The 14,503-nt window shown below is 43.4% G+C and overlaps 1 protein-coding gene across 2 annotated transcripts in view; it reads right to left on the bottom strand.

Annotated features, from left to right (window-relative positions):
- Kcnab1 (potassium voltage-gated channel subfamily A regulatory beta subunit 1) overlaps window positions 1–14,503 on the bottom strand; it is a 338,359-nt gene that overhangs the window by 200,387 nt on the left and 123,469 nt on the right. Inside the window, exon 1 of one of the 2 annotated variants that reach the window (XM_041659150.1) lies at window positions 9,772–10,943. The exons of the other annotated variant lie outside the window; for it this stretch is intronic. Coding sequence (XP_041515084.1) covers window positions 9,772–9,992 — 221 coding nt within the window. The 5' untranslated portion in view covers window positions 9,993–10,943. Of the gene's footprint in view, window positions 1–9,771; window positions 10,944–14,503 lie in introns of those variants that run through there. 2 annotated transcript variants of the gene reach the window in all.

Below are 14,503 nucleotides of genomic sequence, written 5' to 3' on the forward strand. Positions count from 1 at the left end.
AATCATCAGGTCATACTTGGAAAAACTGTAGGCCACAAAATAGAAAAACTTAAGGGAAATGGACAATTTACAGAATAAATATCACTTAAAAATTAAATCAAAACCAGATAAGCAAATTTATAATTGTCAAAGAAATAGAAACAGTCATCAATAGTCTCCCAACCAAAAAAAGTCCAGGACCAGATGGTTTCAGTGCAGAATTCTATAAGATTTTCAAAGAACTATAACTAATACACTCAAATTATTCCATATAATAGAAACAGAAAGAACAATGCCAAACTCTTTTTATGAGGCTACAATTACCCTGATACCCAAACACACATAGACATTACTAAGAAAGAGAATTACAGACCAATCTCCCCATGAACATTAATGCAAAAATACTCAATAAAATACTGGCAAACCAAATCTAAGAAGACATTAGAAAAATCATTCACCATGACCAAGTAGGCATCATCCCAGAGTCGCAGGGATGGTTCAACATGAAAATATGTTGATATACTCCACTATATAAACAAGCTGAATAATAAAAACATGATCATCTCATTAGATGCAAAAAAGCCTTCAATAAAATATAACATCCCTTTATTATAAAGGTCTTGGAGAGAGTAGGGATACAAGGAACATACCTAAGCATAATAAAGGCAATTACAGCAAGCCAACAGCCAACATCAAACTAGATGGAGAGAAACTCACAGCGATCCCACTGAAATCAGAAACAAGACAGGTTGTCCACTCTCTCCATATCTATTCAATATAGTACTTGAGGTTCTAGCTAAAGCAATAAGACAACAAAAGGAGATCAGGGGGATACAAATCGGAAAAGAAGAAGTCAAATTCTCATTATTTGCTGATGAAATGATAGTTTATATAAGTGACCCCAAAGTTTCTACCAAGAAACTTCTAAAACTCATAAACACCTTCAGTAATGTAGCAGCATAAAAGTTTACCTCAAAAAAATCAGTAGCCCTCCTGTACACAGATGATAAATGGGCTGAGAAGGAAATCAGAGAAACATCACCCTTCACAATAGCCACAAGTAACAAACTATCTTGAGTAACTCTAACCAAACAAATGGAAGTCTTGTATGACAAGAACTTTAAGTCTTTGAAGAAAGAAATTGAAGAAGACACCACAAAGTCGAAAGATCTCCCATGCTCTTGGGTAGGTAGAACATAGTAAAAATGGCAATCTTACCAAAAGCAATCTACAGATTCAATGCAAAGCCCATCAAAATCCCAGCAAAATTGTTCACAGACCTTGAAAGAACAATACCCAACTTTATATGAAAAAGCAAAAAAAACCCCAAAAAAACAAAAAACAAAACAAAACAAAAAAAACAGGATAGCCAAAACAATTCTGTACAATAGAAGAACTTCTTAAAAAAGAAAAAAAAAACAATAGAGAAACTTCTGGAGGCATCACAATCCTGACTTCAAACTCTACTACAGAGCTACAGTACTGAAAACAGCCTGGTATTGGCATAAAAACAGACAGGAGGACCACAAAGCCTCAAAAAACCAAGGCACTGTAATACAAGCAAAAACAGAGACATATTGTTCATTGGAATGAAATTAAGAGTCCAAACATAAACCTTTCCTTTCCAATGAACTGGTTTTTGTTGTTTGTTTGTTTGTTTTGACAAGGGTGGCAAGACAATTAATTCACTGGGAAAGAATGTAGCAGGACTTTCTCTGGACTGCCAGCTCCCAAATAATGCCACGGAGACTTCCTGTTATTTATGGAAGCTTGGCCTTAGCTTAGGCTTGTTCCCAACTAGCTCTTGTAACTTAAATTAAACTGTTTATATTAAAAAAAAAAAAACAGACAGGAGGACCAATGGAACCAAATCGAAGACCTGGATATCAATCCACACATCTATGAACACCTGATTTTTGACAAAGAATCAAAAAATATAAAATGAAAAAAAGAAAGCATATTCTACAAATACTGACATAACTGGATATTAACATGTAAAGAATAAAAAATAGATCCATATTTATTGTCATGCCCAAAACTCAAGCCCAAATGGATCACAGAACTCAACTTACAGCCAGCCACACTGAAACTCATGGAAGAGAAAGTGGAAAGTACACTTGAACACATTGGCACAGGAGACCACTTCCTTAAAACCTCAATAGCACAGACACTGAGAGAAACAATTAATAAATGGGACCTCCTGAAACTGAAAATCTTCTGTAAAGCAAAGGACACAGTCAACAAGACAAAACGGCAGCCTACAGAATAGGAAAAGATCTTAACCAACCCCATATCAGAGAGAGGTTTAATCTCCAAAATACACGAAGAACTCAAGAAATTGGTCATCAAAAGAACAAATAATCCAATAAAAAAAATGGGGTACAAACCTAAACAGAGAACTCCCAACAGATAAATCTAAAATGGCTGAAAAACACTTATGGAAATGCTCAACATCTTTATCCTTAGCCATCAGAGAAATGTGAATCAAAACAACTCTGAGATTCCATCTTATACCTCTAAGAATGGCCACGATCAAAACACTGATGACACCTTATGCTGGAGATAATGTTGGGTAGAGGAAACACTCCTCCATTGTTGGTGGAAGTGCAAATTGGTACTGGAAATCAGTATGGTGATTTCTCAGAAAATGTGGTATATTTACACAATGGAGTACTACTCAGTGATAAAAACAATGACATCTTTAAATTTGCAGGCAAATTCAAAGCATCATATTGAGTAAGGTGACCCAGACCCAGAAAGACAAATATCACATGTACTCATTTATAAGTGGCTTTTAGACATAAAGCAAAGTAAAACCAGTCTACAATTCACAATCCCAGGGAACTTAGAAAACAAAAAGTAACCTAAAACAGACATACATGGATCTAATGTACATGGGAAGTAGAAAAAGACAAGATCTCCTGAGTAAATTTGGAAAGTGGGGATCATGGGAGAGAGTGGAAGGGGAAGGAATAGGAAGGGAGGGGAGAAAAATATATAGCTCAATAAAAACAATAAAAAATTGTCAGGAGCCATTTTCCCCCAAAAATTATTACAGGAACAATCGCCCTGGGGAGTCTGCAGAGAACCCCACATCCCCAATTGTATTAAGAACCGTTCTATTGATAGAGCCTACCCCACACTCAATTAGCTGTTAATAGAGAGCTATCTGTTAGCGGAACCCGCCCCACATTCCAAACTATCTAGGGAACTCGCGGCAAGATTCCATGCCCCCGCCCCATCCCAAGCCAAACTCCTTATCCTATATAAACTGTAACCCTGTCTCTAATAAACGGAGGCTCTGACAAACCTAGCATGGCCTCCTTCTTCTCTCTTGCCCATTATCTTACAGATAGTACCTCTCCGGGACCCTGGAATAACTGATCAGCCAGGCAGGTTACACCCCTAGACCAGCCAAGGCGGTCTACAGAATAAAAAAAAGAGTAACAAGTAAATGATCAGATCTTGGGAGAACAAAGTCAAACATTTACTGATAATTGACAATAAAACTTTATTTTAAAAGAGTAAAAAAATAAAAAACAGGTCAAGACCCAGAAGCTGCAAAATCAAAGCTAATGGAACATCAAGGACCCTGTTCTGGGAGCCAGGAGGCTTGAGTTCAGTCTTGATTGTCCTCCCCTTGATTGCCTGTGTAACTCTGACTGTGGACATGGTGTTCTGTACAAAGCAATGTCACTCCTCAAGTTGGTATCTGAGGCACCTTTAGCAATGCCTGCCTGACTAATCAATCACTTGATGGTCATCCTAAAATAATAGCTCTCAGTGTTGAAATTATCAGGAGTGTTTTCACCTTCACCATAAACTGGCCTCAGCTCTCTATTTTCTAGTTCTGGAGTGTGGAAATCATTGACAAAAGTATTTCTTAAGCAGGAAACATGATAGCCTCTCATATGAAATAATTTATCGTGTCTAATTAGTATTTGTCTTAATGACTCTGAAGTCTTTAAAAAATTATTTATAAACATGAGGAGGTGAGAGAGAATATTTCCAAAACCCAGTTCCCTCCCTCTACTGTGGGTCCTGGGTGAATTCAGTTGTGAGCCTTGCCTTAAACCATCTTGTTGGTTCAGCTTTGAAATTATTTTTATTGTTTTTTTTTGAGCTATATGTTTTTCTCTGCCCCCTTTCCTTCTTCCCTCTCTTGTGATTCCCATGCTCCCAATTTACTCAGGAGATCTTGTCTTTTTCTACTTCCCATGTAGATCAGACAGCTTTGAAATTCTTAATGGACACCTGTGAGTCAATGTTTATGAATTCTATTATTCTCATAACGGTATTATCCTTGCCTAATAGTAGCTTCAAGACATACTCAATGAAGCCAAGATTCCTCAATTTTGATCAATTTTTCTTGCCCAAATTACATACTACCCACTTATTAATCTACCAGAAAAAGATGGGTAGTTTGATCAAGTGAGTTTGAAAAATCAAAGTGAAACCTGAGAGTTTGATTTTCCTTTTGAATCTGATGGGATCCTTTTCTCTTCTCAGAACATTTATCCATTTACCTTAAATTGAAAAGTTGGCAGAAATGATCAACAGAAGAGTTTCTCTAACATGACGACAGTCATTGGGTGAACTGGGGATCAAAGGCTCCAGGTGGAGCAACCAATTAGAAGACTACAGCAAGGAAATGAGATGGTTCTGGAACCTGTGGATCAATCACTGAAAATGGATATGCATTTAGGCCTGGGCAGCAGCACACAAATATACATAGTCCCCGTGCCCACCCCCACACTTCCAGAGCCATGGAACTGGGACAACATTTCCCTGACAACATCCTGCGGTACCCCATCCCTCCCACCACCTTCTCACCATCCCATGGATGCCAGACTTCTGACTGCTGCCTTGCAGAGGTGGAATAAACTCCACGAGACTGACTCAGCAGCTACTTTTTAGGAAGGTTCCTCCACCTCTCCATTCTCACCATTTGGCTTTGAGGCAGAGAAGAAAGCCCACACCCATGGGCATCAGTGAAAATCATGATGGCAGTCAGCAAATTCTCTCTAATTAAAAATTTTAGTCCCTTCTCAGGACTAAAATCTAAAATTTAATACTTAATACTAAATACTAAAAGTATTTCCATCTGAAACATAACCACAGATCTGGCTCTGCTCACATTTTTTCAACCCACCCTTTCCTCCCACTTTCCCCACATGAACACACACACGCATACACATACACACACACACACACACACACACACACACACACGAGTGCCTTTTATGTAATCAGTTGATAAGATTGATCTCTTCTTTGAATTGCTTTGATTTAAAATCCACCCACTATTTGTAGGAGGTACAGGGATATGGATGCAATGTGTGCTTTAAAGATTCAGGAAGTACGAGGCCATGGATACAATGTGTGTTTTAAAGATGCAGGAGGCACAGGGCCATGGACATAATGTGTGCTTTAAAGATGCAGAAGGCACAGGGCCATGGATGCAATGTGTGCTTTAGAGATGCAGGAGGCACAGGGCCATGGATGCAATGTGTGCTTTAAAGATACTACTGAGGAGGGCCACATCCGGGATAGGATCTGTGTCTTTTTGGTGCAGTTTTGATTTTGCTAAGAGGGCTATAAAATTCAACATATATTCTCCTATTTCAGAACTAAATTCTTCAATAGTGGAAGAACAGCTGCCAGGGTATTGGTTACCTAACTGAACCATAGGCTTACACGGCTCACAAAGCCTTGTGGATCCCTCAATACTGATGCCCACCCTACGTCTTGATGTCTTCCTCTACGTTTCTGTGCTGTTGCAAGTCTGACCCCCTTTGTGGCCACAAAATTCTCTCTCCCCACTTCTCTGAAAAAAAAATTTCTCTGAAGAGAGAAAAGACCATTTCTAAAAGATAGCATTTTGCATGTTTCCATTTATACAATATTCATAAAAGAATGAAATTACAGATCTGTCACAGACTGTTGACTTCTGAGCACTAGGGTCTGGAGAGCAGATAGTTATAGCTGTACAGGAACAGTACCAGGAGGCCTTGGGACTGGGGAAACACTCCGAATCCTCACTGTGGTGAACCCGCATAGACATCCAAATGAACACATGCCTGACCGGTGAAATCGGAATCAATTCTCTTTTATAAGACAGTTTTCAAGGTTTGAAACCATGGTATCATTATGTTGCCACTGGAAATGAAATAGGTCATCAAAATTGTCTATAGAGTTAAAAAAAATCCTACACATCTATAATTATTTATAAAAAGTTTAATGGTCAAATGCAGCTAGCTAAGAATAGGAAAATTTGAAGTTTTAAAAGGAATTTAAAGCTTATTTCTCAGGTTTGTAATGTTCTTTTTGCAGATAAAACTTTAAAATATTGTAAAGTCTGTCTCCAGCTGTGTACTAACTGCAAAGCACATATTATGTAACTACACAGCACAAGGTCTTATCGTCATGGTTCAAATACACTTTTCTTAATAAAATTAAGGTTATCAATATTTAAATTGTCAAACTAAAAGAATAATTTCAGAATAGGAAGAGGGGTTTAATAAACACAAATACGTTGTGTTATATAATCAAAAAAGCTCCAAACCATGTCAAACATTGGCACCTGGAGCATTCTAAAAAGTTCCCTTAAAACAGAACACCCCCCAAACAAACAGAAAAAAAAAAGTCAGCAAGTAAACCTGGTTTAACTTCTGACAAATGAGCTCTGGGGGATGAAAGGTGCGTGTGTGTAGGAATGTCTACCACCCGGAGATCCATCATCTATGCCTGGAGAGTTCCCACCAAGCTACCAGGCAGTGCTGAACACAGAGCAAAAGCATGGAAAACTAAGACAGAGTAACTTTCGTGATTACCAAACTCAAAACAGTCTTAGATACAGACAGCCCCAGAGTAAGCATTAGGAACAGTCTTGTTCTTCCGCTAACAGTAAAGTTGGAACAGCAGCATGTTCTCGTAGGTTATTTTGTTTATATTAAGCCTTGAAAAGAATATCCGGTTTGATAGAAGATTCTTACACAGTTGTGGTGAGAATCTAATTACACTGCAAAATTTAGAAGACTTGCACAAACACATTAATTGTTGCTAAGCTCCTAGTTTATATGAGCTCTTGACCTATGCTTATTTTTCCTAGGCTTAAGAATTGAGACTTAAGAGTCACGATCATCATAGAAGCGGAAAGAAGCCAACTTATTCCTCAAGGTCATAAACAGGTCTTAAACTGCCAGGGAGCACCAGGGCCTTACAGCAAGGCTGAACCTAAAAGCACGGGACTGCAGAGTGAGTGGGAGATTTGGTCAGTTCATGCCCCAAGATGAAATCACTCGACATAGAATGCAAGCGGAACTCGCAGCCCCCAAAGAGACAGGAGTAGCACCCTAGTGTGTAGCCCTACAAGAGCGTGTCACAACAGAAAATCCGAATATCTACTTGCTGGTTTCCTTTTAGGGGTGCCTTTTCCCAGATTGAAGCTAGTTCCTAAGTCTTGTTCGGCTTCTGCATTTAAGTACTCCATGCACGTGAAGAGTAGGCGTGCAATAAATTATGACTGGCTACCTGAATGCATATTCACTGTACAAAATTTCTGAAGAAAACTATGATCGACCTTCTTGAATTCCTTCCTTCCCCCGCCCCAGGATTGGTGGCCAGTCCTCAAAGCTCTAACGTGGAAACCATCTTCAAGAGTTAAAATGTCATTCTGATCACAACCAATCACTAATTTAGGGTCCTGGTTCACCAGTGACTGTCCAGACAAGCCAGCTATCTTCCCTTTAACCCAAAATCATTACAATTTCTTCCTAACAACCACCCCATGTACTCACATGAAACGATGTAACAAAAACCACAATTCAGGCAACAAAAATACTCTCACTATTTTGGGGAGATAGTAATTGCCCTACTCCTCCATACCCTGTGAAAGCTTGGCATGCATATGACATTCTCTCATAATCTTTCTCATAAATGTCACTCTAAGTCTAATTTGAAGGAGGGAAGTCTGATTCACACACACATAAACCACCTGCCGTAGATGGAGAGGCACTGCATGCGAAGAGGACTGGAAAAGAGGCATTTTATTTAGTTACCACAGACTCAAGAGGGCTGAAGGACCCAGATGATAGCCAGTGAAGGGCTGTGCTCAGCCACAAGCAAGGAAAGGCATCCCTAGGAGCGCTGCCCACATTGAGCTTGGGGGGGGGGGGGGCGGGAGAGACAGTTACAGTCCAACCTGAGTTCAACTGCGTTCCTAGGAAGACCTTACTGGAGAGCTCCCCACTTCAAAAGCCTGGTAGACAGAACCGTGCCATGACAAACACCTGCGACACAACACACAGCTTCCGGTGGCCACACAGTAGGGGCGTGGCTTTGTAATTTGTGCCTTACAGGAAACCGCTTATTGTTCTGCCAAATACCGCAGATCACAACTGGGGCCACCTCAACCTGGGGTGCCTTGTTCCTGGGCTCTTCTCTGGTGGCATCAGCTTAGCTGCGGGCGCAGCAGCACTCACTGTGCACAGGACTAAGGCTGCATGTGCAGCTCCGCAGCTGTGCTGAAAATGCCAGAGCGGGAGCGACTGGGGTCATTGTGGGGTCCCATGCCCACTAGAAATGCAAGGGAAAACAGAGGGTTCATGGCACCGACCCTTGAGAGGAAAGGACCACAGTCAGGTGGTTTATATGGTGGCTTGTCCTCACCCTACAGTTGTAGCTCAGAACTTCAATTATGGGGGACTTTCTCCCATCCCCATTCTGGGGTTTTCTTTCTCATTGGCTTGAAAACATCAGAAGAACAAGATTTACTTTTGCCATGGGAGGTTTCCCTTAACTCTGCAGATAAACTTTCACCAGGGGCAACTTTTCTAGAGAAGTTAAAAATGCTTACTTCACACATAGAAAACACAGTCTTCAATATGCGGTATCTTAATTGTACGGAGTTCACCTTCTCCAATAATCTGGTCTCTCGCAAATGAGAGAGAGATAAAAGTAAACAATGAACAGTGTCCCCTGCAAAGGAGAGTAGCCAAGGACTTGGAGGATGTGTCAGGAGCTTCTCTCCTTTGTAGGCTCAGACACTTAGAAGCTAGAAGTGCAGCAGTATTGCAGAACTGACGTCCCGAGGGCTGCGCAAAACACACACAGTGAGGCGGCAGGAAACCCATCCCAGAATGATGAGCTGTTCCTACTACAGCAAGTTTTGTCTACGAAAACAGTGAATTCCTTTATGCTACAGGAAATAGAAACAAAAGACATCTACGAGCCTTGAAAAACTGACCCTCCGTATTTCACAACGTTTATCTCAGGCAGTGATTTCGGTTTAAATATAGCAGTGCTCACTCTAATGTACCATTGTGTTTCTGCCATGAACCTTCCTTAAAAGCTGTGCTTAGCATGTTCCCTTGGTCTCTCAAAGGTAAGGGTGTAGTGTGGGATGGGAACTGCTCTGATAGGATGAGCACAGAATCTACTGTCTGTGCATCAAGCCGGACACACACTTCTGCTCCTGACAAACTCTCCTAGCAGAAGAGAGTTTCCGGCTCCCGTGTCTTTACTGCCTGGAATTCATTTAGGTCCTAAGGTGTTCAATAACACTTAGAATACCCAAAATGGGCCACATCTTAAAAATCGCGCACAGGCTTCCAACCAGCTTAGGTTTTTTTTTTCACCCCTCCCCCCAAAGTCTAATTTCAAAGCAAACACCTGAGAATTCTAAATTAAGCCAAACAGCACTGAGTTAAGTCATTTCAAAACCGAAGGACCGCCTGACTGCACCTGCAAAGCCCATGGAAACCCCCCGGCGGAGGGACCTCTCATTCCTACCTATATTTCATGCCAGTCTGCTTTGCGGTGGACTCTTTGAGAGAAATATGATGCTGAGGGGTGAAGGTCCCCAGGCTGCGAGCGATGATAGCGACAGTGCGGAATTTGGCCCGGGCTGCGTTCACCACATTGGGGGCGGTGGAGTTCTGCTTGCTCAGAAGTCGGTCCTCACCATTTCGACTCTTCAAATTGTGCTCTGTGCAGGCTATAGAGACTTGCATTGCTTCCCAGGACCAGCGCAAGGTCCTCTCAGAACCCCACAGCACAGGCGGTCGGCAGAGGGTGAGCAGTTGGGGGACTTCTGCTGTCTTTTAACCCCTCTTGCCCCCCTTCCTGGATGCCTTCAGAGGAGTCCCCGCAGCTGACTTCAGAGCCCACAGAGTCTCAGGAGAGGCTGAGGTTCAGGACAGAGTCCCGGGGACCCAAAGAAGTAAACAGCCAAGCTGGAAGTTGTCTCGGCAGCTGGAGCGCGGATCAGCCTCCCCAATCTTCCCAGGCTGTGAGCTCGGCTGATTAAACAGCCAGATCCATGTGGTCAGGAGGCTGGTGCAGAAGCCTAGAGCTGAGCATTCATGGTGACTGCACACAACCCTGCCTGGAGCCAGTCCGAGGTGCCTGGATGCGGAGGGCTGGCTTCTGGGCGCTGGCTCAAAGCAACGCAGGCATACCGCAAGATGCGCCGCCAGCACCCACTGGATCATAGGCAGGAGGCTCAACTGGAGAGGAGCATCCCAAGAAGCAGCTAACAGCAAACCGGGCTCCGCGGACCCGTGGTCTCCATCCACTCTGCCAGTCAGCTGCCTCCTTCCCGGATTTTGAAGGATGCGGAGGTGGAGGCGTCTCAGGACCCCTCCCCACTCATCCTCAGGGAAAAGCTGGGGCTCCTGAGCCTGCACTTACTCGGGTTGGCGACGGCATGGAGGAGCTGGAAGGTCCCTTTAAGAAGCGCCCTGCCGTTGTGTGCAATGGGAAGGAAAGATCACTGTGACCACTCCTTACCAGAACAGGACTGGGAGGGCTGCTCCATCAGGGGGCTCTGCCTAGATGCCACCAAATCTTGCTGCAGCACAAGAGTAGGAACTGGAGAAAGCTGAGCGGGGTGCTCCTCAGAGTGGCACGCCAGTGATTAACACGTGAATACTGCCTGGCTTGCTGGATTACAGCTTGGAATTCTGCTCATAGCCTTGCAAGGGCTCACATCTCCTCTGCATGCTATTTCTTATGCAGATAAGTTCAAAGTTTCCTGAAAAGCCAAGGGACAGTCTATGTGGAGTCTGGTCTGCTAACTTACTGCAAATCTACGTAGAAACCAGAGTAGGGACTTCTGGGATGCCGCAGGGAGCTATGAGTTCTCCACACTGGAGGGGCTGACTGGCAGTGGGTGCAATGGGGGAGAAGCAGATCAATATCACTGCCCAGAAGGGTCCGGAGTGTAAGGGGAGCCATAGATACTGCTCTGGCCACAGGGATGGGCAGCAAGAAGCCCTGTGAGCTGAGCCTAAATGAATCTTATCTGTCTGTTCCATCCAAGAAATGTGCTCAGATCAAAGTATCAGTTGATTGATAATTTATCTCTCCATTTGAAGTATGTGAGAATGTTTTTGTTTCTCCAAAAGCATATTTTTTTTCTGAATGTGAGTTCTATCAGACCTCACTGCCAAGCAAGGAGAAACAGCAAACCCTATTTGGGAGGAACATCTCTGGATTTGCGACAGAAGGGAAAGTAGGAAGCCCTATCTCCCTCGTGGAGGAACAGGCAATTGGGTGGAAAGGACAAAACATTGTGTCTTCAGAAACTATGATGGAAGTCGCCTTCTACATGTACCCAAGTCTGATAGCCAAGCTGAGCCCACCAGAGTGAAGCGGGGACAGATTTCTGGAGCCTGGAGAACATTATATTGATCCATTGCCCCCTCCTCAATGGAGTCCCTATTGGTATCTGATTCTGCTGCTGGGACACAAATATGTCAATGTCTGGGGGTTCCAGAGGCACGTGGGAGACTCAGGGAGCCTTCCTAGAGGAATGACAGTCCCATGTGGCAATGGGTCTGATTTGATTGGCAGGAGTGGGGGAAAGCAGTCACCCCTGGACTGGCATGTTCAGGGATGATACACACTCTGCCTGTGTTGACTAAAATATAAATAAAACAGTTGGTCTGATCACGTCTATCCAATTGAATTAAATGGTAGAAATAAAATTTTCAAGAAGATTCTAGGCTTGCATTGAGATCCATTCAAGAAATCAGTCTCAAGATCTTTGAACCTGAAGATGAGATTAAAACCACATTATGGAGTTGCATCCTTGACCCTCCATGTGTTTTTTTTTTTCCTTTTGCTCTTTTCTTTAGAAAACAAATGTGTTGATGAATGGGAAGAAATTTTAGGATCAGTGAGGGTGGAAGGGTTGAAAGGGAACCTCTTCTTCGCACTCCTTTATGCCAGGCAGGACTACTGGGGTGGAGACACATATATGTATTCTTTGGAATAAACAGTGGGCAGAAAGGAAGCAGATCAGAGAAACCTTTATTTTTGCACACTGAGCCAGCTCATCGGAGATGATCAACGTGAATCAGAAAAGCAGTCAAAAATGAGAAGAGGAAGAAGTGGGAGGAATCAAAAGGAACAGCTTTTAGCACATGGAAAAAAAGAACCACCAACAAAGCAGCTTGGGACCAATTGAGTGAGCTGATAACCACCAGGCTGGAAGGGTCTGGAACCTGGCCTTCAACTCAGCCCCTGGCTGTGAGGGAGGGGGTGTGTGATGTAGGAGGGAGTTCAGCTGAGAATGCTGACAGTTTTACAGCAATGACTGGGAACTTTGAAGCAAAGAGAGGCCTGGCTATATTAATCAATGTGGCATTCGGCTTTGTCGAAGAGCTAGCAGAGGAAGGCCAGAAAGCACAGGCTAGCCCAGAACAGGGAAGAGGTTATCTGAATAAGACATAGAAGGCAGAATATGCATGAGTCACCTCTGGCCCCCACAGGACCACACTGAGAACGTGGTCTTCAACAAGCCCTCACTCTATAAATAACTGAGAGGCGCTGAAGAAATAAATAGGAGGGAGAGAGGAATGCAGGGAGATGGGGAGCTGCCATTTTCTGGTAAAGTCCTGACCATTCACTCTGAAGGACAGCCTGTGTACTGAAAAGGTGTCCCACGTTCCCTTCTGCTCCTCTTGTGTGTAGTCCAGTGTCCCAGCCTTTGCGACACACCACATAGAGAATCAAAGACCCGAGGCCAGAGGATGCTCAACAGTGCGAGCCTCGTTCTCGCAGTTCACAGTGCCTTTCATCTCTGACACCACGCGGGCATTCTGACAGGCAACCAGCAGCCGCACAGTCTCCCCAGACATCCTCGCTCTTCCCGGCATTAATGGAGCAGTCGGCCTCAGGAGCCTGGAAATTAGATAACAGTTGGCTGGAGAGAGCCTGTTCCTAATAAGTTTGCTAACAGGCCACGTGCTAATGAAGCTGGGAAAATTAGACTTGGAATGTGTGTCCTCTTGCTGTCACCCAACAGGATTTAGAGGAATGCTCACTATGGGCATTTCAGGCTGTAGAGACACATAAGCCTGCATCTAGGTACACCTACATAGATGTATACAGATACAGATACAAGTATAGATATAGTTATGGGCTGGGTCGCCTCATCCCAAACTTCATGTGTTGAAACCCTGGCCTCTCCCCAGTGCATCAGAATGTGACTGTATTTGGAGACCATCTTTAATGATGTACCTGAATTATAATGAGGCTGTAAAGGTGACCACTAGCCCAGTATGACACATGTCCCTATAATAAGGACTAGGGTCAGACACAAGACACAGAACAGAGGATCATCTCCAAGCTCAGGGCAAAGCCCTCAGAAGAGGCCAAGCTTGCTGTCACTTTGATCTCAGCCTTACATTCTGCAGAACTGAGAGAAAATAAACTTTTTCTGGTGCAGCTACTCAACTTGTGGTACTTGTATGTGACAGATGAATTAATACAGGCAGAAATATAATTTATATCTGTAATGTTGTCCATAAGAAACTATTGGAACTTACTAAAGTATGAGCTCCTAAGAGCTCACTACTAGTCACGACGAATGTCCTTACATATTCTCCACACAGCCCAAGCTGCCATTATTAGTGTTTTATAGGAAGATAGTGAGTTCCAGCTCAGCCTGGGCAACACAGCAAGAGTCTGTCATAAAAACCTAAAGATAGACAACGATTTTCAGATCTGTTCTCTAGGAAGACTGATGAAATGTGCTCTGAAGCAAGGTTCCAAGTGAAACCCTTTGTTCCTCTTCATAAAGTCAAACAGGGTTCTTTATGTTTGCTGGTGGCTTCTTTTACTAGCGTACACTAGTGATAAAAATAGTAAGTTTCACCCTATGTGTGTGTGACGCTCTGCTAACAGCCACCTCCAAACACCCTCCTCTCACCCATCTCCGGATCCCCATGCTTTCCCATGCTCAACGGTGTGTCTTGACTGGGTCATTTCCTTCGTGGTCAGCAGTCTCCTCAGCGTACCTATTTTCCTTTGCTTGCTCATCTTCCCTGAGGCACAAGTTAGCACCCTCAGAGACATCCTGAAGCAGCAAAGAGCACCACACCAGTAGACAAAGCACAGTCCTGACCTCTCACTGTAACTTAGGAGTCATCTGCGACTCTCTTTTACTTCCTTCCCTCACCGGAAGCACGGGGGTGGGGCGGGCATCTTTATTTCAAAGACCTCTTCCTGTTGTGAT

This window comes from Microtus oregoni, unplaced genomic scaffold (genome assembly GCF_018167655.1).
Source record: "Microtus oregoni isolate MIOR12 unplaced genomic scaffold, Mior012 000010F_ref0000083, whole genome shotgun sequence".
In the NCBI taxonomy this organism is placed as follows: domain Eukaryota; kingdom Metazoa; phylum Chordata; class Mammalia; order Rodentia; family Cricetidae; genus Microtus; species Microtus oregoni.